The 25,303-nt window shown below is 36.8% G+C and overlaps 1 protein-coding gene across 7 annotated transcripts in view; it reads right to left on the bottom strand.

The window, feature by feature from the left end:
• The window catches only part of ANKRD42 (ankyrin repeat domain 42), a 77,339-nt gene that overhangs the window by 39,950 nt on the left and 12,086 nt on the right, over window positions 1-25,303 (bottom strand). For 6 of the 7 annotated variants that reach the window (XM_045182028.3, XM_053925562.1, XM_071221470.1 and 3 more), the window contains 4 exons: window positions 23,989-24,124; window positions 12,364-12,564; window positions 7,871-7,996; window positions 1,834-1,939 (listed from right to left, as the gene is read on the bottom strand). In XM_045182028.3, coding sequence (XP_045037963.1) covers window positions 1,834-1,939; window positions 7,871-7,996; window positions 12,364-12,564; window positions 23,989-24,124 — 569 coding nt within the window. The remainder of the gene's footprint in view (window positions 1-1,833; window positions 1,940-7,870; window positions 7,997-12,363; window positions 12,565-23,988; window positions 24,125-25,303) is intronic. The other variant, XM_045182029.3, reaches the window with a different exon arrangement.

The raw sequence follows: 25,303 nt of genomic DNA, 5'->3' as shown, positions 1-25,303 counted from the left end.
TTATAGCAGCTTTACTCATAACCACCAAAAAGTAGATACAATCAAGATCTCCTTCAACAGGTTAGTAGATAAAACTATAGAATACTCCACTGGAATTCTATAACCAATGGAATACTATTTAGCAATAAGAAAGAAAAGTATAATACACATGAATTCTCAAAATAATTATGATGAGTGAAAGAAGCCAGATATATAAGAGTACATACTGTATGTTTCCATTCATATAAAACTCTAGAAATGCAAACTGATCTATAGTGACATAAAGCAGATCAGTGTTTGCTTGGGGGAGCCAGCAGTGAGGAGGAGAGACATTACAAAGGAGCACGAGAAGATTGTGGGGGTTCGTGGGTATAGGTATACAGAGATCAGAATTCATTAATTTGTACTGTACAAGTATGTGTACTTTATTGTATGCCAATTACACGTTGATAAAGCTGTTTATAAAAATAAAAATAAAGTGGGCTCAGTTGATTACAAACCTAGGTCCATGGTACAATGAAACTATACTCCAAAGTTTCAAAGAAATTCCACAGGCAAAATTTTAAGGAACATGAACTCACAGACAAAAATTACATGTCAATTTAATGAATGATTAGGTCCTGTGTCCTTTCAAGACTCATTTGTATCTGTTAGACTACATTCCTACTTTATCGTTTTTAATTCATTGGTTTTAGAGAGAGAGAGAGATCAATTTGTTGTTCCACTTATTTATGCATTCACTGGTCCATTCTTGTACGTGTCCTGACCAGGGATCAAACCTGCAACCTTGGTATATCAGTATGATGCTCCAACCAACTGAGGTACCTGGCCAGGGCACACACTCTTACTTTAAATTCAAGCAGTGTTGAGCCCACATGCTGTTCCTCCAACACACAAGTGTTTTCTTACAGCTCTTTCTCCTTCAAGTGTCAGCATAAGTGTTGCTTTCTCCAAAAAAAATTTTCCTTGACCTCTATATAAATTCTGTGCTCCTACAGTTTCCTTCATAACTCTTAACATCATCTGTATTAATATTTCTCCCCCACGACTTTCAAACAGGAAGACTTTGGCACGTCTCCTATGTTCTTACTATCCCTTATACATAATGTAATATGATACAATGATTATAATCAGTAGTTATGTTTATAAAAATGATTATAATTAATAATGATTATTACAATAATTATAATTTATCTCTCCACAAGACTCTAAGCTCCTATGAGGGCAAGAACTGTTTTTTCATCTTTGTAATCCTAACACTAACTGTAGCACTTGAAACATGGTAAGTATAATAAAGTTGAATTTGTAAAAACCAACCAAATAAACAAAAGAATGGACTTGACCCGACCTGAATGAGCTGGAGGCGTTTGATAATAAGTGTTATACTTAATTCAGATGTAAACACCAAAATTTGTTTCAAAAGCCATGTGGCTCCTTTTGATTACCCCTTTTTAGCACACAGTATTTCTTAAAAGGTACCAGCATTTGGGTGGAATTATTCTGTGCTGTGCACCACTATTCTGAGTACTGTAGACCATTTAGTAGTTAGCCATTCCTGGACCTAACCTCACTAAATATTAATGATGGTCACTAGTCATTGTGACAAACCCCTACATATTTCCAAATGCTCCTCTCCCCAGGAAAGGGGAAAACACTACCTCCCTGTTGAAAATCACTGGTTTAGAGAGAAGAGTTGATATATTGTCAAATGTCTATTCAGCTTGAATATTGTCATTCCATCAGTATTTGACTGAGTCCTATAATTCATTAAATCTTCAGAGATTTCTGAGCATAAGAGAGTATATGCAAAACTTTAAAAACAAAACAAAAAGGAAACAAGAGAGATAAGAATACCTCTTAGCCACATCACTGGGTTTCTCCCCTGCTTTGTTGATAATATTTCTATCTGCTCCCATTTTAATTATCCACTGCAAACATTCGATGTGGCCTTGTCCAGCAGCTGTAAAAACACACACACACAAAAAAAAGAAAATACACACACTAAATATATTGTTATTAGTAGCAATTTTCAAAAATTTTGAATAGTACCATTAGAGAATACTCTCATAAATACTGATCCTTGCAATAACCAATGAAAGTAAGTTGGGTAGATGTAATATCCTCTGTATCATTTATTCATTCCTTAGACAAACATTTAATCAAGTATGTACTGTACTCATCCCCTACACAGAGAACTTTACATACAGATAAAAGGTAAGGCTCAAAGAGGTTATTTACTTACTATCACACAGCTAGTAACAGCTTTGAAACTATAATCTAGTTTTTTCTAATACTTATCCAGTGCTCGCCGGCTGTTATTTATATAGCTGCTGATCAATCTTACATCACACCAGAATGAGAATGCAATCTAGCCATAGAGACCCACATTGACTTTGAAAATCTTGTGCCACGTTATATTAATAGCTTATTCCTCTGACCCTCACAACTCAAAATTTACAGGTCCCTCACTGATCACCTAAACTGTTTACCACCTACTTCTAAATCTTGTCCTCAAAAGACATGCACTCAATATTAATTTTCACCTCCACAACTCTGCTGATGTGCTTCTTACCTAGTGCCCATTACTCTACAATGTGCTTATCTAACTTCTATCCATCATTCTAGGTCCATCTCAAGACCCAAGGAAGTTGGGAAAAAAACTTAATAGACCTAAAAGATCTGAATTTAAGTCTACTAAACAATCAGACTGGAGGACAGAACAAAATTTACCAAGCAGCTGGCATATACAGACCTGCGATAATGTTTACAGAGTTGATGAGTGAATGAATGAAGGAAAAAATGAATGAAATCTCAGCTCTGTTCTTACCAGCTGAGTAATCTCAGTTAAAAAACCTGGTTCCACCCTGGCTAAGTGGCTCAGTTGACTGGAGCATCCTCCCATATACCAAAAGGTTCCGGGTTCGATCCCAAGTCAGAGCACATACCTATTGAAGGTTGCAGGTTCAACACCCAGTCAGAGCATGTATGGGAGGCAACCAAATGATGTGTTCTGTCTTGCATCCATTTCTCTTCTCCTTCTCTCTCCCTCTCTCTCCCCCCCTCCCCTTCTCTCAATAAAAGATCAATTTTAAGAACAAGCATATCCTCAGGCAAGGACTTAAAAGAAACTAGTTCTTCTGGACCTCAATTTCCTCATCCTTTACAGAGATAATTTCACATTTATAAAGCAGCAGTGATTTACACTACTGCTATATAAAATTACAATAAGGATTAAGTATGACAGTTTTGCGCCTTATTAAATATCACATAAACATACGGTATTGTTGGGAACTACCCTGCCTGTAAACCCCCATGGCTGAGGCTAAGTGAAAGACCTTGGGACCATAAGCCACTTAGGAGACAAAGGTTATCTCTCTGGCAGGGGTACCACCTCTGCCCCCTTTCACTTCACCCTGCTTGGCCCCAGGCAGATGACCAGTTAGCTAATGATGGGTAAGATTCCTCAAAAGAGGGACAACCTAAGACAGACACAGTCATGAAGGAGCCCTCAGGGAAGGACTTGGGGGGCTATAGAAAAAGGGAGTGATGGACCTTCACCCTCAGCTTTGGCATAGCCTGAGTCCTCATTCTGTCTGCAAGGAGTCTCCTAATCTCTTGGCTGCCTTACTTCCCCTACATGACTTAAACCTGAAACAATGGGGGAGGTGGGTGCGGCCCTGTGCTGGAAAGGGCAGGTTCCCTGGGGCAATAAGGCCTAAGAAAGAATGCATAAAATCCTGTGAAACCTTTCTAATACACTCAATTTAAATGATAAGGGTCCATGCATGAAATGAGTTTGTTCCCCAAAGTTTTATGGCCCTTTAACTATTTGACCCTGAGTCAGAACAAGCCCTCAGAGTTCTTTAAATGTTATTATTTGATCATTTCTGCCTGACAATGATTGATGAGTTTTATGTATATGGCCTGTATTCCTATGCAAATAAACCCAATAAAAGTCCATTGAGGAACAGGTTCCTGACCCTTCTTTGAGAGATGGGCCACCTTTCCTCCCCAAGCAGATCATGTCTTGGCAGACTTATTATCTGTGGCAGCCAGCAGGGGGCCCTGTGGGCAGAGCACCCACCCCCACAAAGAATTATTTCTGAATTCCCCTGAACACTTCCTCAACAATTTAACCCTTAGTGACTTCTGTTCAATTTCTACTCCTGAATTCCTATTGCATGTACTGGGTTGGCCAAAAAGTTCATTTGCTTTTTTTTCATAAGATGGCTCTAGCAGCACTTAGTTGTCTTTAACTTCATCCAAAACAATTTTGTTAGATTGCATTATGATAGCTGTCATATCAGTGTGCATTTTTTTAAAAACATCAAATTGGTGAATTTTGTTTAGCCATTTTAGTATTGAAGATTGAATGAAATATGCAACATTTTAGGCATATTATGCTTTATTATTTCAAGCAAGTTAAAAATGCCACTGAAATGCAAAAAAAAGATTTGTGTAGTGTATGGAGAAGGCGCTGTGATTGATCAAATGTGTCAAAAGTGGTCTGCAAAGTTTTGTGCTGGAGATTTCTCACTGGATGATGCTCCACGGTCAGGTAGACCAGTTGAAGTTGACAGCAATCAAATTGAGAAATTAATTGAGAAGAATCAACATTATACCATGTGAGAGATAGCTAAAATATTCAAATCAATGAAATTATTGGTGAAAATTAAAAATGTGTATTTTATTTTATGGAAAAAAACCATATGGACTTTTTGGCCAACCCGATATTTTAACAACCAAATCCTTTTTGCCATTTAGTACATCTTGACTTATACAAATCCCTAGTTGTTCATGGTGTAAGTATATAGCTGCTTAACAGTAAAGGCCTGGATCTCATACTGTGTCCATGGTGCAGGCACATGGTTTGTGTTGAATATATATGTGCCTCTGTAAAATAAATCAGAGTATGAACTTTTGGTATCATTTTGGTGCCTTAAAAAGTGAATCCACCTCCAATACTGAGAACAGAGAAGAAAAGATACAAAGCCTGATCGAGTGACAAAGCACCATCACTACAGCCCTATGGCCCAGCTTATAAAAAGTCTGCAAGTACTCTTGCCCTTCCTTTCTCTAACTGACTCAGAGCCATCTGCCAGACTCGGAGTTAGCTCCTGAGGAGCCTGGAGCTTCTCTTTCTCCTACAGCAAATCCAAATCAAAGAATTCTACAGGATAACCCATACCTCTAGAAATAACCCTACTTTACACAAAACCAGCAACATCTTTTCCCTTCAATACTTACAAAATCATATTTATGAATCCAAAACAGTGGTAAGTTTTATAAGACAGAGTAAGTTTAACCCAACATTTCCATAATATTATTCAGATAATATTTACAATGGGGAGGGGGAGCTAAGTAATTGTTTTACAATGAAATATACAATAAAATAATTTTTATCCAAAATCCTTTTTGTATATTGAATATGTTAATTAATTTGTTAATGTTTCATATGTCAATTAATTTGATCAATGTTTTATAAGAGAACAAGATAAAATTATTCAGTGGCTAGAAATTTTTAAGAAATGATTTGAAATAATTATGGCTTAAAAGTAAATGAGAGGAGAAGTCATAGTGGATTTAACAATCATTAAACAACTAACAGATACTGCAGCTTACTTACTTAATCAAAATTAAAATGAAAGAAAAAGCAGCAGAGAGATTGACAAAATGTCAATTAAATTATAAGGAAACATCAACTTTTATTTACCCAATATGGGTATGATTTAAACATATATATGTTCCCCAGAAAAATGATAATGTACACAGAAATGCCCCTTCCCCCTGCTGTAGTCCCTCATCACCCCTTCAGCACACCATCTCATCCACCCCGGCCCTAGGCTCCCTTAACAGGCAGACTCACAAGAGAAGGGGTGAAGGGAAGGGGTGAAACCACCCTTTTGGTTTCTCCTCACTTTCACCCTCTTGCCCTCTCACAATGGCTGTATCTCAAACACTGTTGTTGTACATCAGTCTCTTTAGAACCTTCTTCTACATCCCTCATGTTCATCTCAGTTTAAGTGAAGAAATAAAAGACTGAGACAGGCTAAAAACCATCTGTCAATAAACCTTACTTTTTTGTTCCCCCAAAGATGCATTATACATACCATGAGTGAGCCTCTCTTTTGCTCTCATAAATGACACCCCACATACACATTAGGAATAAAAATTGGTTATACAAAGGATATGAAATGGGGGCTTGGCTCCAGGGCAGCACAGATATGGAATAGTACACACAAAAAAATTAAACTAGACCACCAACTTCACCATACACCAGAATAAACTCAAAGTGGATAAAAGACTTAAACATAAGCTGCAACACCATAAAAGTCCTAGAGGAAAACATAGGTAGAAAAATTTCAGATACCCCACACAGCAATATTTTTACTGACACATCCCAGCAAGGGATATAAAGGAAAGAATAAACAAATGGGACTACATCAAATTAAAAAGCTTCTGCATGGCTAAAGAAAACATCTTCAAAATGAAAAGGGAGCCAACCGTAGGGGGAAACATATTTGCCAACAATACCTCGGACAAGCGTTTGATCTCCAAAACATATAAAGAATTCATATGACTCAATGCCAGGAAGACAAACAATCCAATTAAAAAATGGGCAAAGGACCAGAACAGACACTTCTCCAAGGAAGACATACAGAGGGCCCAGAGACACATGAAAGGATGCTCAGCATCACTAGCCATCAGAGAAATGCAAATTAAAACCACGAGGAGATACCACCTCACAAAGGTCAGGATGGCCATCATTAACAAATCAACAAACAACAAGTGCTGGCGAGGATGTGGAGAAAAGGGAACCCTAGTGCACTGTTGGTGGGAATGCAGACTGGTGCAGCCACTGTGGGAAACAGTATGGAGTTTCCTCAAAAAACTAAAAATGGATTCTATTACTACCAGCTAGCAGTAATCAATGAAGCGAGATCCTGCAAGTATAGAGTAGTGTTTACTACTCTATAGGTCCAAAGTGAGGACCTCTCTATGTATAAAAGAAACCCCCTTCACTTCCCCTTCTTCCTGCCCCAACCACCCTTTCTCCTATAAAACTATTGGTACACATGGTGCTTAAGATTCTTAAAATATATTACGAATTAAACAAACTTCAATGATTAAGAACCTAACCAACAGAAACATAACCTGTGATTGGTTGAAACATAATATTACTTATGAAATACAGTCCAATTCAAACACATTAAGATTTTTACAAGAATTACCAGCTATCATATTATTAAAAAACGTTCACGAATGAAGCAAAAGGGAAATTTAAAGTGCAGTAGGTTAAAGATTTGGGTTTTGATTTTATAAATAAAAGAAAACTTGGCAAGGATAAATCCTACAGATATATTCCTGGCACTGAGTTGACAATTTGACAAAGTCTGATTAAAAAGCAAAAAAACTGATTAATATTTTAGAATTCCACATAGAAGGAAAGAGAGTACAGAGAAAAGTTGCAGACATCTTGAAAATGTGTTCATATCATGTTAATTGATATTTCTATGGAAGTAAAAACATTTTTTCAGAGTATAAGAAAAAAAATTCTGCTAGATCTTTTTCGAGAGACATGGTTTCTGTTTTAGCATATATAGGTCATTTTTAGTCAAAGAAAATGTTAGTCCTAAGAAACTTCTCTAACAATGAATTTCACATCTTAACTACATGACAATATCAAAAGAGAATTTCTATTGGAATTACCCTCAAATGTCATGATGTGTGAATGTCTGACATCATAAAAGAAATATCACACTAAATTAAAAATTAAGTACTCTCTATACTATACATTTTGATGTCTTTCTGATGTATAATTATTTTAAAAAGTAAATAATTCAACAGCAATTGTGTCAGAATTGAAAATTAAGCAGGAATCATAACTCACCTTTATGCATAGGAGTTGATCCATTATTATCACGTTCATTAATATTGATTACTCCATCTTCTATTAATTTTTTAAGCATTTCCAAATCACCCTTAAAGGCAGCCACATGACCTGGAAATGCTAGAGCTATGAACAAAAAATTCAGCATTTCAGTAAACACATAAGTTATTCTTTTTTCCTGCCTTGAGCAGTCACACTTTCAGATTTCAGTATTAACTGAAGGACGAGAATGTTATATCGGAATTAGTTCAGTCGATGCAATAACAAGTATTAAAAAGAGAACCATAAAAGCAATATTATTAATTGTGTAGCCCTTCTACCTTCAGGAGGTCAAACATGCTAGGAGTAGAAGTATACCAGAACTGTTCTTAGCCATGTTCACTTTTACCCATGTTCTACCACGAAACACAAGGAAATGGTCATTTTCAACCCTTTGCAAAAAGACGTATTTAGTCTTAAGTCTTACATTTGCACAAACCACTCTTTCCCTGTGTTTGTGAGGAAATGAAGAAAGCAAAAACACCTAAAAGCAGGTAAAGTATATGTATGTATACAAATACACATACATATACAGATATACATAGATGCAACATATACACGTGTCAATAAAACCTGACCTAGTACCTAGTACATAGTAAACACTTGATAAAATGTTTTTAATAACTACATATATTAAGCCCTTACTGAATGCCAGACACAGTTATAAACACTTCTAAGGACTGCCTCATTTAACCCTCTTAATTCTGAGATACAGCTGTTCTCATTTTTACATATGGAAAGGGAAAATCTAAAATAGCCAAAGACTATTTAAAAAGAATGAAGTTGGAGACTTAACGCTACCTGATTCTAAGTCTTACTATAAAGCTACAGTAATAGACAGTATAGTGCTGGTAAGTAAAAAGACATATCAATAAGACAGAATGCAAAGGCCAGAAAAACACCTATACATATATGGTGACTGATTTTTCACAAAGCTGCTGAGAATTTTCAATGGGGAAAAGGAAGGCTTTCTAAAAATATGGTGCCAAGACAAGTGGCTATATATTTTTTAAATTAAAATCAACACTTTATTTCACTCAATATATAAAATTTAACTTGATGTAGATAAAAAACATGAATTATAAAGCTAAACTGTAAAGCATAGAGGAGAATATCTTGCTGACCTTGGAGTAGGCAAATATTTCATAGATAGGACACAAAAATATAACCTGTGAAAAAATTAATAAATTGTACTTTACAAAAATTTATAATAAAACTTTTGCTCTTTGAAAGACACTACCAAAAAAATAGGCAAGCTTCAGAGTGGGAGAAAATATTTGCAATACATATATAACGAAACACAAAGAAGTGACAAAATTCAATAATTAGTAGACAAGTAGCCCAATAAAAATATGGACAAAAGAACTGAATGGACACTTTATCATAAAGAATGTATATGAACAACCATATGAAAGATGTTCAATATCATTAGTTATCAGGAAAATGTAGATTAAAACCACAATAATATAACACTACACATACATTAGAATGGCTAAAATAAAACAGACTGACCATATCAAATGTTGGGAAGTCCATGGAGCAAATAGAATTCTCATGCATATCTTGTGGGGATGTAAGTGACACAATTACTTTGGAAACTTCTTAATGTTAAGCATACATCTACCACATGCCCCACTCCTGTGTCTTTACCAAGAGAAAGGTAAGCATATGTCTAAATAAATGTGCAGAGCAGCTTTATTAGGCCCCAAATTGGAAACAATCCAAATACTCATCAGCAGATGAATGATAAAAGATATATATATGGTACATCTATATAGTGGAATACTATTCAGCAATAAAAAAGAATGAACTACTAATATACGTAACACAGATGAAACTCAAAACGGCCCCATTTAAAAATTCTAACTAGCCCTGGCCAGGTAGCTCAGTTGGTTAGAGCATTGTCCCAATACACCAAGGTTGTGGGTTCAGTTTCCAGCTGGGGCGCATATAAAAGGCAACCAATGAATGCATAAATAAGTGGAACAACAAATTGGTGTCATTCCCTCTCTCTCTCTCTCTCCCTCCCTCTCCCTCCTCCCAGGCCCCACCATCTCATTACAATCAATAAAATTTAAAAATTTTTCAAACTAATCTATAGCAGCCATTTTTAACTGGTCTGCTGCTAGAATTTTTAAAACATACAATACCTGACTATTTGGTCAGGGGCACTGACCTCGTTTTCCCTTAGATTGTCAAATAAAAAAAGTGACAACAGCCAACACAACAATAGCTGTCCAGTGTTAATGAATCAAAAGTATACCTATTTCCTTTGTCAAATTGGCAAAAAATGTCTTCTTTGGGTGTGCTGCAGCATTTTAGCCGCTTATGTGTGCCATGAGACGAAAAAGGTTGAAAATCGCTGATCTACAGTGACAGAAAATAAATCAGTGGCTCTGTGGGACCACGGTCAAAGGAGGGATGAACTTCAAGGCAGAATGAAAAAACCCTTGACTGAGGTGATGGAAATGTTTTGTATCTTAACTATAGTATAATGAGTGTATACAACTGTCAAAACTCATCGAATTGCACACTTTAAATGAATACAGTTTACTGCATATAAATCATACATTAATAAAGCTGATTTTTTAAAAGCAAGGATATCATCAAAGTGAAAAAACAAACCACAATGTAAGAAAACATATCTATATCAGATAAAATTAATAAAGGATCAGTGCTGAGACTATAGAAAGAACTCAAAGTATTTAGAAAAGGACAAAGAACACAATTTTTTAAAAGGGAGAAAGCTATAGGTAGGCAATTCAAAGAAAACTAAGATAGCCAACAACTTCACAAAAAGATGGTCAACCTCACTAGAACTCAGAAAATGCAAATCTAAACGCAAATTAAACCTTTTCATACCCTATCAATTGGCAAAATTTTTTAAGTATCACAACACTGAATATTGTTTCTCTGAATTCTTAGCAAACATAGTAAGAGTGTAAATTCTGCAACCACATTGATGAAGACTGCAGCAATACCTATTTATACGGAAGATGGGCATATCTCACAAAGCAAACCTACCCTAGAGTTTCCCAAGTATTAACCAAGGCAGAGCTCTCAACTCCTCGTCTTCAGAGAAAACAGGCAGTAGCTCAAATATCCTCCTCCAGTGCTCCCAGCGTGCCATACAAATACCATTTTCTGTGTGCGCTATGTGTGAAAAAGGTAAGGAAGCATTTCTCCAAAGAATCTCTTGCACATGAACATAAAAGGAGACATGGACAAGAATATTCATTACGCCCTGGCTAGTGTAGCTCAGGGAACTGAGCGCAGGCCTGTGAACTAAAGGGTTGCTGGTTCGATTCCCAGCCGAGGCACATGCCTGGGTTGTAGGCTAGGTCCCCAGTGGGGGGTGCACAAGAGGCAACCACACACTGATGTTTCTCTCCTTCTCTCTCTTCCTTCCCCTCTCTCTAGAAATACATAAATAAAATATTTTTTTAAAAAGAATATTCATTACCATATAGATTGTAATAGTGAAACATTGTAAAAATGTAAATAGCGAAAAATATAAATGGCAAATTGGAGAATGGATAATGGTTTGTATAAAATATAATATTATACAATCACTTAAAAAGCATAAACTAGGAAATATCTATCAGCCTAATCTCAAAAATATGTCACAGAATGTAAGTCACAGAAGGAAACGTACTCTTTTATGCCATTTTTATAAATTTTGAAAAGAAGTTTCAAAAACTGCTAGTTTCTACTACAATCCCTTTCCTTCATCAGTAATCAGATGAGGCTTCTCAACTAGGTGGTGAATTTTTCAGGCTCCCTTGTACCTACATATGGCCATGTACTGAAACTCATGCCAATGGAAAGTTAGCAAAAGTGACGAGTGCAAATTGGACCTTGAAAATCTGAAGACCTAGTCGTGTACTCTCGGTTCCCTCCCCACCTCCTGCTGGATTAGCAGCAACTACAGAGAATTAGTTGGGAAGACAATAGGTCCCTGGTGACTGAATAGAACAGATTTACTCTCCAACCCAAGCTGTTATATAAAAGAAATCAACTTCTATATCATTTAAAGCGCTGAATGTCAGCACTTCTTAGTTATAGAAGTTTGGTCTCTTACTCTAAAATTACACAGAACAATACTGCGTATTTTTGTGGGTACATATATACTGAATAAAAAACCAAAGAATGGAATTACAAGTACAAAACATCCTCTGAGGAGGAGGGGAATGGATGGTATTAGGGGAGAGAGATACAAAAGATTCAACTGTATCTATAATATTTTATTCTTAAGTCCAATGGTGTAAAGATTGTTCCTTATATTAATCTATATATTTTTCTGCCTAAACTACTTCACAGTGAAGACAAGAGCCTGAGTAAATATATGGACAATGATATGTAACATTTTAACATAACCTTTAGCTTACAACTTCTTTTCCTTTTCCATTTATTCTACATATTAAATGCTAAAACACTTCAAGTTTATTACTTACTTTCCTGATCTTTTTGATCATTTCCATCATACTCAGTCCCCTGGATAAACTGTAAAATGTTCTGCTTATAGAACCTCTGGGCCAGATCCAGTACATTTTCTCCATTATCATTGAATGCTTTTAAAGCTTGTGTTGCACTCCTCATTCTACTGAGTAGAAACTTAAAACAGTGAAGGTGGCCTTCCATGGCTGCTAAGTGAACTATAAGTGAGAGAAATAAAAAGAATTTCATTTTTAAATTGACAATAATCATAAAAAAAGAAACAACACATTGGCTCTAACCCTCACAGGGAGAAGACTATCCTATCCTATACAACAGAGGGAGGACAGAACTTTTTCCAGCCTACGTATCCTTACCAGCCTTCTAGTCACGACAAAGCAACACTTACTATGAGTGTGGAAAGGCCAGTTGAGGGTCCCTAAACAGCTGGCCCCAGAAAATTTTCTTGGAAAGTGAAATCCCAATTATGCAGCTTACCCGTACATGAGAAAATGCTTGCAATGTAAGATAGATAGATGATAGATGGATAAATTTTAATATTTTTTTAAAAGGGGGGAGAAATAAACCAAAAGAGTCACTATGCAAATATGAATGATGTTATTTTTATCACTATGTATTTTGTCACTTTTCCATAAACATTATTGTTATTACAAACAGGACAATTAGATCATAATTACTGACTAAGCACACACACTACCTTATCATTTCTACTCTAAATCTTTGAAAATATTAAGATATTTTCTGGGGTGGGGTGGAGGGATGGGGAGAAAAGGCAGACAACTGTAACTGAATAACAATAAAAATTTTTAAAAAAAACAACAACATATTTTTAGGGGCCCAGCATCATGGCTCCCACAAAGAAGGGTGACGAGAAGGAGGAGTACCGTTCTGCCATCAACGAGGTAGTGACCAGAGAGTACACCATCAACACCCATAAGTGCATCCATGGAGTGGACTTCAAGAAGCATGCCCCTCGGGCACTTAAAGAGATCCAGAAATTTGCCATGAAGGAGAGGGGAACTCAGATGTGCGCACTGACACCAGGCACAACAAAGCCAACTGGGCCAAAGGAATAAGGAATGTCCCATACCGTATGTATCCAGGTGCAGTTGTCCAGAAAACGCAATGAGGATGAAGATTCACCAAACAAGCTCTAAATGTTGGTCACCTACGTACCTGTCACCACTTTCAAAAACCTACAAACAGTTAATGTGGATGAGAACTAACTGCTGACTGATGAATAAAGTTATAAAACTGCCTTTGAGGTTTGGTTTCCTGTTTCTGGTGGCAATGTAATGTGTTTGTATACCTTAAAGTAGTTCCCAATTAGATAATTATTTGGAAAGCTTAAAAAAAAGATATTTTGCCCTGGCTGGCATAGCTCAGTGGATTGAGCGCAGGCCTGTGAACCAAAAGGTCACTGGTTCGATTCCCAGTCCAGGGCACATGCCTGAGTTGTGGGCCAAGTCTCCAGTAGAGCATGGGAGAGTCAACCGCACATTGATATTTCTCTCCCTCTCTTTCTCCTTCCCTTCCCCTCTTTCCAAAAATAAATAAATAAAATCTTTTTTAAAAAAGATATTTTTTAAAGCCATAAAAGACTAGACAAATAAGAACACCATGAATAAACAAGAAATGTGAAGGAATTCCTGAAAGAAAATATACTGAATCAAATTGAGGGAGAGACACAATTCAAAATGGTTCTGGGGTCTTCCAAGATTAGAGACAATGATTACAAAAACAAGAGACCCTTTAAGCTCTTGAGAAGTGACTATCTGGGTAATAGCCTAACCAAAATACAAATCTTGCCTCTAGAGAAGTAGGGTAGTGCCCAAGTGACCAATACACCAATAACTCAAGAGAAACGAGAAAGATAAGTTGCTGGCACACACCACTCTACACTTTCTCAGCTGAACCTTCTACTAAAAACTCCTCCCTCAAACTTCAAACTCCAAACTCCTCCAATTGCTTACTCATCATATACACTTATGTCTTAGAGGCATTTCTAATTTCACATGTCAAGATCTGAACTCCTGACCTGGCTGGTGTGGCTCAGTGGATTGAGTGCCAGCCAGTGAATCAAAAGGTCATCAGTTCAACTCCCAATCAGGGCACATGCCTGGGTTGCAGGCTAGGTATCCAGTTGGAGGAGTGTGAGAGGCAACTGATCAATGTATCTCTCACACATTGATGTTTGTCTCCCTCTCTTTCTCCCTCCCTTCCCCTCTCTCTAAAAATAAATAAATAAAATATTTTTTTAAAAAGGATCTCAGTTAGTGGAAACTCTCTCCTTTCTCTGTAGTTAAGACCAGAAACCCTGGAGCCACCCTTGACTCCACTGTCACTCCCCACATACAATCAATCAGTAAATCTAATTGGCTCTACCTTTAAAAGATATACAGACTCCAATTACTTCTCACTATCTTTGCTACCTCTACTCTGGTCCACTCCAATAGTAGCCTAAATTATTGCATCAGTCTCCTAACTGCCTTATTTCTGCCCCTGCCATGCCTCCACATCCTCACTGCAATCTGTTGTAAACATAATAGCCAAAATGATGCTCTTACCCATAGATCATGTCACTTTTGTGCTCAAAATCTTTCAATAGTTCCTGCTACCTCTCTGATCTCATCATCTCTTACTGACCCCCTCACTTCTGTTCCAACCACATGGACTGTTACTACTTGCTATTACCCAAATATACCAGGCATACCACTGCCTCAGTTTCATACTTGCTGTTACCTCTCCCTAAAAAGTTTTTCCCCTAATGATACCCCCAAGTATTATTTCCTCAACCCTTCAGGTCTTTACCCAATTGTCATCTCTTCAGTGAAGGCATCCCTGACCACCTTACTTTAAACTTCATCCCCTCTAACATTGTACACCTTTTTCTTATTTTATCCAAATACACATCACTATTTAAAGTAATTTTGTTCATTCATTTTGACTATTATCTATCTCCCCCTCATCACTACACAAAGGCAGGTACTTTTGTCTGTTTGATTTGCTGTGATATCCCCAGCACCTAGAAGAGGGATTAACACATACTAGATGTTCAATAAATAAGTGTTCAATTAATAATTTTTAAGAGATAGGTTTGAACACAAGCAGTCTAATACTGAGGGCACAATCTTAACCTCTACATGACACTATTAAAAATATACTACGTATGTTTAAAGAAGTAAAAGTTGGATTTTCTTTAAATAAGCAGGCATATTTATAAAATACTAAATAAAAATGAAATTGCCCCCTACCTTGTATTACAGAAAAGTCAGTTCCAGGTGAACTAGAAATCTAAATGTGAAAGTAAAATAAAATTTCTAGAAGATAATGTAAAAGAACATCTTCATGACTATAGAGTAGGGAAAGAGGTTTTTAACAAGAGTCAGAAAGCACTACCATGAAGAATTTATTAAACTGGACTATCTTAAATTAAAACTTCTATTACTCAACAGCCCTGGCTGATGTGACTCAGTGGATTGAGTGCTGGCCTGAGAACCAAAGGGTCACAGGTTTGATTCCCAGTCAGGCACATGCCTGAGTTGCAGGCCAGGTCCTCAGTAGAGGGTGCAGGAGAGACAACCACACATTGTTTTCCTCTCTTTCTTCCTCCATTCCACTCTCTCTAAAATTAAATAAATAAAATCTAAAAAAAAAGCTTCTGTTAATCAAAAGACATCTTAAAAGAATGAAAAGGTAAGCCATAGAATGGAAAAGATATTTAAATGAAAAAGATATTTGCAACACATGTAAATGACCAAGAGTTTATATCTAGAATACATAAAGAATGCCTACAATTTGATTTTTTAAAAAACAACTAACAATAAAAAAAGAGGCAAAAGATTTGAACTGGTATTTCACAAAAGAAAATAACCAAATGACCAGAAGTATATGAAATGATGTTCTATACATCTTTAGTCATCAGGGAAAATGCAAATTAAAACCATGAGACATTTCTATATACCCAAAAGAATGACTAAAACTAAAAAAAGAAAAAGAAAATACAAATCAAGTGTCAATGAGAAACTGGAGTAACTAAAGAGAGGGGAAGGGAGGGAACCATCCATCAGTCACCTCTCGTAGGTGCCCTGACTGGGACTGAACCCACAACATAGGTTATGTATCTGACCAGGAATGGAACCGGTAACCCTTTGCTTTGCAGGATGATACCCAACCAACTGAGCCACACCAGTGAGGGCTATCCACTTCTCTATTGATGAGCACTTGGGTTGCTTCCATATCTTAGCTATTGTAAATGATGCTGCAACGAGCATTAGATGCATATATGTTCAAATTAGCGTTTTTGTTTTCTATGGTAAATACCCAGCATTGGAATTGCTGGGTCATAAGGCAGTTCCACTTTAAATCTTTTGATGAACCTCCACAGTGTTTTACACAGTAGTGTGCCAATTTATAGTTTCACCAACAGTGCATGAGGGTTTCCTTTTCTCCACATCCTTGACAACACTTGTTATTTGTTAACTTTTTGTAATAACCATTCTAATAGGTATGACATAATATCTTATTTCCCTGATGATTAGTGATGTCGAACATCGTTACATATGTCAGCTGGCCATCTGTGTGTCTTCTTTGCAGAAATGTCTAGTCCAGTCTTCTGCCATTTTTAATTGGATTGTTTGATTTTTTGATGTTGAGTTACATGAGTTCCTTTTGTACTTTGGATATTAACCCCTTACCAGATGTATCATTTCCAAATATCTTCTCTCATTCAGTAGGTTGTCTTTTCATTTTGTTAATGGTTTCCTTCACTATGCAAAAGTTTTTTGGTTTAATGTATTCCCATTTGTTTACTGTTGCTTTTGTTCTTGCTGGGGCAGACATATCCCAAAAAACTATTTCTAAGATCAATGTCAAAGAGTTTACTGCCTATGTTTTCTATTAGAAAGTTTTATGGTATCAGGTCTTACATTCGAGACTTTACTGCACTGCCCTGGCTGGTGTGGCTCAGTGGATTGAGTGCCAGCCTGAGAACCAAAGGGTCGCCAGTCCGATTCCCAATCAGGGCACATGACTGGGTTGCAGGCCAGGTCCCCAGTTAGGGGTGTGAGAGAGGCAACTGATAGAAGTTTCTCTCCCTCTCTTTCTCCCTCCCTTCCCCTCTCTCTAAAAATAAAATAAAGTCTTAAAAAAAAAAAAAGACTTTACTGCATTAATAACAAACTACCAGAAAGAGAAATTAAGAAAATAATCCCACTTACAATAATTACTTAATTAATAATTCAACTATCATTTTTAGTAACCCTCACTCCAATCTCACTGTGACCTTTCCCTCTTATCAATTTCTATAGCACCTCTTAGAAGAAGACAGGGTGTTTAGAGTATGGATTTCAATGGGCCAGATGATTGCAGGCTGTTCAACTGCAGTTGGCAAATTAACTCAAATACACTAGTGTCCACTACTTATACTATTTTTTTTAAGTAGCCTCTGAGGTGGAGGTGTATGAAGTTAAAAAATACTAACACTATATAGTAAATGAAGGAAAGAGCTGGTTGAAAAAAAAATCCGGAGACCCAAGATGGCAGAGGAGTAAATGGAAGCTACACTAACCTCCTCCCAGGACCAATCTGGAATTACAATTAAATTGTAGAGAATTCATCCTGAATAACCTGCACCCTGCACTGCCCTGGCTGGTGTGGCTCAGTGGATTGAGTACCGGCCTGAGAACCAAAGGGTCGCCAGTCCGATTCCCAATCACTAGAGAGAAGACTTATAACCAAGGGGAGACAGAATTACTACTTCACCAAAACAAGACTGGCAGGTAGTATAGAGGAGGTAAGAGACGGCTGGCTAGGCTCCCACAGGTGACGGGTGAAGTTCTGGAGGGATATTTCAGAGGCCATGGGCGGGGTTCCCCCTGAGAAGCATGGGATCTAAAACCTAAGCTGGGCTTCCCATCCTATAGCATCAGAGTCGGAAAGGAAACCAGATAACATCCAGCTGTGAAAAGAAGCAGGGTTTCTGTCTGCCAGGGAGAGAGGGCTAGAGACACAGAGAGCCTTAAAGGGATAACGCACAAAATTTTGTTCACAGCCACTTACCCTGAGCTCAAGCAGACGGAGGGCAAAGTGGACTAAAGATGCTTAAGGAGAGTCTGGAGTTGGTTGCTCTGGGAAAGAAATGAAGGAACAGCCACCAGGATACCTGTGCTGAGTCATTCCCCATACTGAAGGAGTCACCTTGCTCAGGCAGAGCACTCCCCTCCAAGTGGCATCAACGTAAGGGGAAGCAATAGCCCCACCAACAGGAATTACTCTGTTCCAACCTGTGGTGCTTAAGCTGGGCTGCTGATTACAGGATGAGGCTATATCGAGGATTAGTTTAACTGAGGTTGGGGGGTGTGGGGAGGCGGGTGAAATTCATAGAAGCAGCCAAAATGGGAAGGCAAAGGAACAGACCTCAAATGAAAGAACACGAGAATTCTCCAGAAGAAGAACTAGGTGAAATGGAGGCAAGCAATTTATCAGACACAGAGTTTAAAATAATGATTGTAAGGATACTCAACAGCATGTAAAAAGACATATAAACCACAAAAAAGGACCAGACAGAAATAAAGAATTTAATATCTGAAATAAATAATACACTGGAAGGAATTAACAGTAGCTTAGATAACACAGAGGATCAAATCAGTGATTTAGAAGACAAGGTAGAAAATAACACCTAGGCAGAGCAGCAAAAAGAAAAAAGAATTTTAAAAAATGGTACAAAATAGAAAGGGGGAGGTTAGGAATAGTATAGGAAATGTAGAAGTCAAAGAACTTATGGACCCATGGACATGAACTAAGGTCAGGGGTGTGAGTGCAGGTGGGAGGGGGTGTGGAGGGGAATAAAGGGGGGAAAATGGGACAACTGTAATAGCATAATCAATAAAATATATTTAAAAAAAGAAACATTATAAAATTAAAAAATGAAGAGAGCTTAAGAAATATTTTGGACAATGTGAAGTGTAACAACATCCACATTATGGGAATACCAGAAGGAGAAGAGAGCAAGAAAGGAATCAAGAACCTATTTGAAGAAGTAATGACCAAAAACTTCCCTAATCTGGTGAAGGAAAAAGACACACAAGTCCAGGAAGCTCAGAGAGTCCCAAACAAGTTGGACCTAAAGAGGCCTATGTTGAGACACAACATAATTAAAATGACAAGGCTTAAAGACAAGGAGAGAATTCTAAAAGCCACAAGAGAAAGGCAGGTAGTTACATACAAAGGAACACCAATTAGACTGTCATCTGATTTGTTAACAGAAACATTTCAGGCCAGAAGGGAATGGTGTAAAATATTCAAGGTGATGAAAAGTAAGGACCTACAACCAAGGCTACTTTGCCCAGCAAGGCTATCATTTAAAATCAAAGGAGAAATAAGGAGCGTCCCACACAAGAAAAAGCTAAAAGAATTCGTTAACACCAAACCAGTCTGCAATAAATGTTAAAGGGCTTGCTTTAAGAAGAAGATGAAGAAGAAAAGAAAGGAAAAAAACAGAGGAAAATGGTCTAATAATAAAATGGCACTAAATACGTATCTATCAATAATAACCTTACATGTAAATGGCTTAAATGCTCCAACCAAGAGACATAGAGTAGATGAATGGATAAGAGAACAAGACCCATATATATACTGCCTCCAAAAAATCTATCTCAGATCTAAAAATACACACAGACTAAAAGTAAAGGGATAGAAAAAGATTATTTCATGCAAATGGAAAGGAAGAAAAAGCTGGGGCAGCAGTATTGTAAGTGACAAAAGAGATTTTAATATCAAGGCTATAGTAAGAGACAACGAAGGACACTACATAATGATAAAGGAACAATCCAACAAGAGGATATAACCCTAGTAAACATTTACACACCGAACATAGAAGCAACTAAATACGTAAAGCAAATCTTGATGGACATAAAAAGAGGACTGATAGAAATACAGTCATATTTGGGGATGTTAACACCCCATTGACTTCAATGGATAGATCTTCCAGACAGAAAATCAACAAGGAGACAGCAGCCTTAAATGACACACTAGATCAAATGGATTTAATTGATATCTTCAGAGCATTTCACCCCAAAGCAGCAGAATATACATACTTTTCAAGTGCATATGGAACGTTTTCTAGGATACACCACATGTTGGGACACAAAACAAGTCTCAATAAATTTAAGAAGACTAAAATCATCTCAAGCATCTTCTCTGACCACAATGCTATGAAACTGGAAATCGATCACAAGATGAACACTGAAAAACCATGCAAAGACCTAGAAGTTAAATAAAATGTTATTAAACAACGAACTGATCAACAATAGAGATCAAGAAAGAAATCTAAAGATACCTCGGAAGAAATGAAAATGAGGACATGACAATCCAAAATCTGTTGGACACAGGGAAAGCAATCCTAAGAAGGAAATTCACAGGCCTATCTCAAAAAACAAGAAAAAGCTCAAATAAACAATCTAATATCACACTTAAAGGAACTTGAAAAAAAAATCCCAAAGTGAGTAGAAGCAAGGAAATAATAAAGATCAGACTAGAAATAAATGAAATAGTCTAAGAAAAGATTTAATAAAAGATCAATGAATCCAAGGGCTGGTACTTGGAAAAGATACACAAGATTGACAAACCTTTAACTAGGTTCATTAAGAAAAAAAGAGAGAACTCAAACAAATAAAATCAGAAATAAAAGGGGAGAAACAAGTGACACCAAAGAAAAAAAATTATGAGAAAATATTATGAATGACTCTATGCCAATAAACTGGACAACCTGGAAGGGATGGAAATTTCCAGGAACATGCACTTCCAAAACCAAATCAGGACAAATGAAAGAATCGGAATAGACAGATTAAACCAAGTGAAATTGAAGTAGTAATCAAAAATCTCCCCCAAAAAACCCTGGACCGGACGGCTTCACAGGTGAACTCTACCAAACATTCCAAGAAGAACTAACATCTCTCCTTGAACTATTAGATAAAATTCAAGAGGAAGGAAGGCTTCTAAACTCATTTTACAAGGCGAACATTATCCTAATTCCAAAACCAGATAAAGACACTACAAAAAAAGAAAATTACAGGTCCATATCCCTGACGAACAGAGACACTAAATCTGACCAAAATACGAGCAAACCGAATACGGCAATGCATCAAAAAGATAATACACTATGGTCAAGTGGGATTTATTCTGGGAATGCAAGGTTGGTACATTCACAAATCAATTAATGTGATTCACCACATAAACAAAATGAAGGATAAAAACCACATGATCATATCAATTGATGCAGAAAAAGTGTTTGATAAAATCCAGTACCCATTTATGATAAAAACTCTCAGCAAAATGGTAATAGAGGAAACATACCTAAACATAATAAGGGCCATTTATGAGAAACCAACTGCTAGCATCACACTCTGAGCAAAAACTACATGCATTCCCCTTAAGATCAGGAACAACACAAGGATGTCCACTTTCACCTCTCTTATGCGACATAGTCCTGGGAGTCCAGGCCATAGCAATCAGACAAGAAGTAGTAGTAAAAGGCATCTAAATTGGAAAGGAAGAAGTAAAAGTGTCTTTATTTGCAGGTGACATGATACTGTACATAAAGAACCCCAAAGATTCCACCAAGAAACTACTAGAACTGATAAATGAGTTCAGCTAAGTAGCAGGTTATACAATTAATATTCAGAAATCAGTTGCACTTTTCTATGCCAATAATGAACTAACAGAAAGGGAAGTTAAGAAAACAATCTCATTCACAATTACTTGAAAAAGAATAAAATACCTAGGAATAAACCTATCAAGAATGTAAAAGGCATATACTCAGAAAATTACAAGACACTGAAGAAACTGAAGAAGATACAAATTAGTGGAAGCACATAACGTGTTCATGGATAGGAAGAATTAACATAATTAAAATGTCCATACTACCCAAAGAAATCTATAGACTCAATGCAATTCCCATCAAGAGTCCCATGATGTATTTCACAGAACTAGAACAAATATTTCAAAAATTTATATGGAATCACAAAAGGCCCCGCATAGCAACAGCAATCCTGAGAAAGAAGAACAAAGTTGGAGGAATCATACTACCTAATATCAAACTATACTATAAGGCCATAATAATCAAAACAGCATGGTGCATATACAATCAGCTAAAGATAGTTTATTCAATAGTGTTGGAAAAATTGGACAGCTACATGTATAAAAATGAATCTAGACCACCTTCTTACACCACACACAAGAAAAAATTCAAAATGGATTACTTACTTAAATTTTAGACCCAAAACCATAAAAATCGTAGAAGAAAACATAGGTAACAAAATCTCAGACATTGCTCATAGCAATATTTTATTGGATATATCTCCTCAGGCAAGGAAAACAAAAATAAATAAATAAACAAATGGGACTACATCAAACTAAAAGGGTTTTGCACAGCAAAGGAAAACATCAACAAAATAAAAAGACAACCCACAGAATGGGAAAGCATTTTCTGATACATCTGATAAGGGGTTAATATCCAAAATTTATAAAGTACTTACAAAGCTCAATGCCAAAAGAACAAACAACCCAATTAAAAAATGGACAAAGGACCTGAACTGACACTTCTCCAAAGAGGACATATTGGGCAAAGAGGATAGCCAATAGACATATGCAAAGATGCTCAATGTCACTAATCATCAGAGAAATGCAAATTAAAACCACAGAGATCCCATCTCAGACTTGTCAGAGTGGCTATCATCAATAAATCAACAAAGAACAAGTGCTGGTAAGGATGTGGAGAAAGGGGAACCCTTTTGCATGGTTGGTGGGAACGCTGATTGGTGCAGCCCCTGTGGAAATATGGAAATACCTCAAAAAATTAAAAATCAATCTGCCTCTTGACCCAGTGATCCCACTTCTAGGAATATATCCAAAGAATCCAAAACACTAATTCGAAAGGACATAAGAACTCCTATGTTCATCGCAGTATTATTTACAATATCCAAGGTATGGAAGCAGCCCAAGTGTCCATCAGTAGATCAGTGAATAAAACAACTGTAGGACATTTACACAATGGAATACTACTGAGCCTGAAAAAAGAAGAATATTTTACCCTTTGTGACAGTATGGATGGACCTAGAGAACACTAGGTTAAGTGAAATAAGCCAGCAAGAGAAAAATACCATATGATTTCACTCATATGTGGAATCTAATGAACAAACTGAATAACAAGGAAAATAAAGACAGACTCATAGACAGCAGGGTGGCAGCTAAGTGGTCAGGAGGAGGTGAGGGAGTAGAGGGATGGAGCAAAAAGGACTCATGAACTTGGACAACAGGGTAGTAATTGTGGGGGCAGAGGGGCATAAGGGGACTAAATGGTAAAGGAAAAAAATACAATTAAAAAAATCCGAGTTTAATTTTGCCAATTTCTCTTTTGCTGATATAGCTCCAAAAAAAATCAATCACATGATAGGTACACAATATAGGAGTAATACAAGATTTGAAAAATGTTCATGTTAACATATTTACTACTTAAGTTTTGTGAAGGACTATTAGAATGATGACATATTAAATTTCTTTAAAAATGATCAACATTTTTAATGCTTACATTAATGAAAAAATAAAATACTTCCTCTCGTGAATACCTGGAAGGTTTCCATTGTAGTCCACATCTTCTATGCCACATCCCCATTTAACTAGAAGTTGCAAACAGCCAAGCCGTCCATGAAAAGCTGCATAATGTACAGGTTTCCATTCTTTCACATCAGTTACGCTGGGATCCTAGAGGTATCATTCACAAAGAGTAAATTTCTTTCCATTTTATAGGGGAAACACTAAGTCTAGCAGCTTAACTCTGAAATGAGAACAGGCGGCTGTTCTTAACATTATAAAGCAAGCACTAAATATAAAAGAAAACTACTGAAACCACTGATTTGAACATACAAGCTAGTAACACACTTTTAAATAGAACATAACTAGTCACATAAAAATAGATTTTAAGCCCTGGCTGGTGGATTGAGTGCAGGCCTGCGAACCAAAGGGTTGACGGTTTGATTCCCAGTCAGGGCACATGCCTGGGTTGCAGGCCAGGTCCCCAGTGGGCAGTGTGTGAGAGGCAACCACACATTAATGTTTCTCTCCCTCTCTTTCTCCCTCCCTTTCCATCTCTCTAAAAATAAGTAAGTGCCATCCTGATATGTCAAGGTTGTGGGTTCAATTCCCAGTAAGGATACATAAAACAATCAACCAATAAATGCATAAATAAGTGGAACAACAAATTGCTGTCAATGTCCCTCTCTCTCTCCCCTCAACCCCCTTCCTAACTCTCTGAAATCAATTTTAAAAAAGGAACTTTACTAGTCATTTTACTCGTCACAGGTTCCTGAACAATAAAATGAAAGGAATGGATTCAAATGATCAAATCATATCTTTAAGAGTATAAAGAAAGAGTTAATGAAAAAAATACTAAGATTTTTCACTTTTCTCTACAGAAACACCAACTCTTACCATAATGTCTTCTATATAGGTAGTTCTTTTCTTATATGAAGTTATTTTTTCACAACCACTGAGTAATATTAAAAATAAATATCATAATCAAATTTCTGGAGATATAAATCACTTTATGAATTATTATGTGAAATAAGAGATACACACAGAAATTCAGAAAGATTTACAATCACTGGTGAACTTATGTTTGGAATCTTCAGAATCCTCCCAGTTAAACTCTGAACTGGCATGAAGAACCCATAGCCTCTGAAATAGTTTACCCTACTAAACTAAGTGGGTTTGTTTTTAAGATTTATCTAAATTTTTGTTCCCATGTTTAAAGATAGAAAAGCTGTAGAGATCAAATTACTTCCCCAAAGCCCTGGCCTCTGTGGCTCAGTTGGTTGGAAAGTCATCCCACAGACCAAAAGGTCCTGGGTTTGATTCCTGGTCAGGGCACATACCCGGGTTGCA

This window comes from Desmodus rotundus, chromosome 5, assembly GCF_022682495.2.
Source record: "Desmodus rotundus isolate HL8 chromosome 5, HLdesRot8A.1, whole genome shotgun sequence".
Classification (NCBI taxonomy): domain Eukaryota; kingdom Metazoa; phylum Chordata; class Mammalia; order Chiroptera; family Phyllostomidae; genus Desmodus; species Desmodus rotundus.
Note: the sequence above shows the minus strand (reverse complement) of the source record. Positions and strands in the feature narration are given on the sequence as shown.